Source organism: Entamoeba invadens (assembly GCF_000330505.1).
Source record: "Entamoeba invadens IP1 unplaced genomic scaffold scaff_1105074725689, whole genome shotgun sequence".
Taxonomy (NCBI): domain Eukaryota; phylum Evosea; order Mastigamoebida; family Endamoebidae; genus Entamoeba; species Entamoeba invadens.
Window position 1 is genome coordinate 137,647 of NW_004440380.1, and position 2,086 is coordinate 139,732.

Here is a 2,086-nt window from a genome sequence, read left to right on the forward strand (position 1 = left end):
GATTTGCAATATAGTTCCATCTCGTTGCAGAGTAAGTGGACAATTTATATTTTTTTATGTTGTTGGAATTACAAAATGTGTAGTATTCTTTTAGCTTCGTTGAGTTACACAACCATTTAATAAATGTTGTCACTATATCGAACGGTGCTTCCATACCTACATCTTGGGCAAACAAGTTGCATCTATGAGCGGGGCCGTGTATTCCATAAAACTTTCTTTTAATTATATTTCCTTCTGGATTTTTTATCGGAACTAGTTTCATTTTCATGTGTTTAATCATGCCGTTATCACACCCCATATTTGCTGATGCACCATCTTGTGTGTTTCCAATAAATTTGCGCAATGGGAACAACACTTCTTTGTTGGTATCAAAAGCAAGTGCGTTAAAAATCCATTCACACATTGATTCACCATCACTTTCTCCATAATACTCTGACAATATTAGGGGACACTCATAAAAATCAAATTTCAAGCACACACGTATAAAAATTGCAACGAATGTTATCCCATCCTTTTCATATGTATCTGTTGCATTTGCAAAAAAACACAATTTCTAACATCTTCGATAAGTTGTCTCGAGGTTATAATACTTTCACTCTTCAGTCGACGACGTGCACTTCTAAAACTAACTGCAAGTTTTTATATATATCAACTGTTTCTGGAGTCAATTAGGATGAAGAAATTACCAACAATTGTTTCAAAAATGAACAACACGTTTCAGAATAATTGTATTTGGTTGTCAAATGGACGATAGAATAAAATAATGTTGGCAAAAATAATATATGACAAAATAATGTGGGCAATAATAACAAATTAACAAAAGCTCATCCAAATTCAACAATAAATTAAAAACATGCATTTAAAAAACGATTTTTGAAAATCTATTTTTATAAATTATTATTCAAAAAATAAAACTCAATTCAAAATCAGATTTGTAGTTTTGGGGTTAATTTCCAGATAAAATATAATATTAAAACCACAATAAAAATACATTTGGTGTGACTAACTTGATAAATACAACAGAAATAAACATCTTGTGATAAAACTAATTTACCTTACGATACTGTTACTGTTTTAAATAAAACACAAATTTTATTTTTTTGAACTTGATATGATATACAAAAAAACTTACCTTGTGGCGACTCTTTTGAAATGCGAACAGTAAACAAACCAATCACGCAAACAATAATTTATAGGTTTTCCTTTTTTTCTTCAATTTTTAAAAATGTTTTAATTAAAACATTAACGGTATTGGCGTTTTTATCGACAAAACATTTTTTTCCAAAAAAATGTTTTATAAAAGAAAAAAAAGAATCGTAAGGTTAAATAAAGTTGAACAAAAACTATTGAATTGTTTTCTGATTATTATTTTTATTTTTTTTAAAACCGCCTTATAACTTTAACAGGTTTTCCCCTTTATTTTTTTAACCAGACTAAAATTTGCCTTTTATTACTTCTCCCTTTTAAAAAAATACAAGGAAAAAATCTAACCTGTTAATAATAACATGGATCACATTTTTTTACTCTTTTAAGTTTTTTTAATTCACGCGTCACAAGTGCACTTTCATATTTGAAAAATATAACGAATATTAACGAACACCAAACAACAAAATGCAAGATATGAGGTTCGAACCCACGCCTTCGAAAAGACTCGTACCTGAAACGAGCGCCTTGGACCACTCGGCCACTCTTGCTTTACTGAACAAACATTTTTAATATAACTACTAAAAAAACAATTGGAATAACTTCAAAACCAACAACATTTTCATATTCGTTCTGCGATTTTTATTACTTAAACACACAATTTATGTCAAGAATAAATTAATTATATAATAAGTAGCATTTGTGGTCTAAGGGCAGAATTCCACCCTTCCAAGGTGGAGATCCGGGTTCGAGTCCCGGCAAATGCATTTTTTGTTTTTATTGTAAACGTTTTTCTTTCGAAAAACTTATTCCAACACATAACAATATAATATAAATAAACAAAAAATTGGCAAGTAAAATGAATTACAAGCACAACTAATATATAAAGACGAAATGCTTAAAACCCACCTCTCAATCGCAAGACAAGGTGAAGTGTTGCTCT

General features: G+C 29.6%; 1 protein-coding gene across 1 annotated transcript; it reads right to left on the reverse strand.

Moving 5' to 3' along the window:
• EIN_301310 (hypothetical protein) lies at positions 1-403 on the reverse strand (the record flags this gene model as incomplete). Its single annotated transcript, XM_004256685.1, has 1 exon — positions 1-403. A coding segment is annotated over one exon (403 nt), but the record flags the coding sequence as incomplete, so codon positions are not given.
• Between the last annotated feature and the right edge of the window lie 1,683 nt (positions 404-2,086).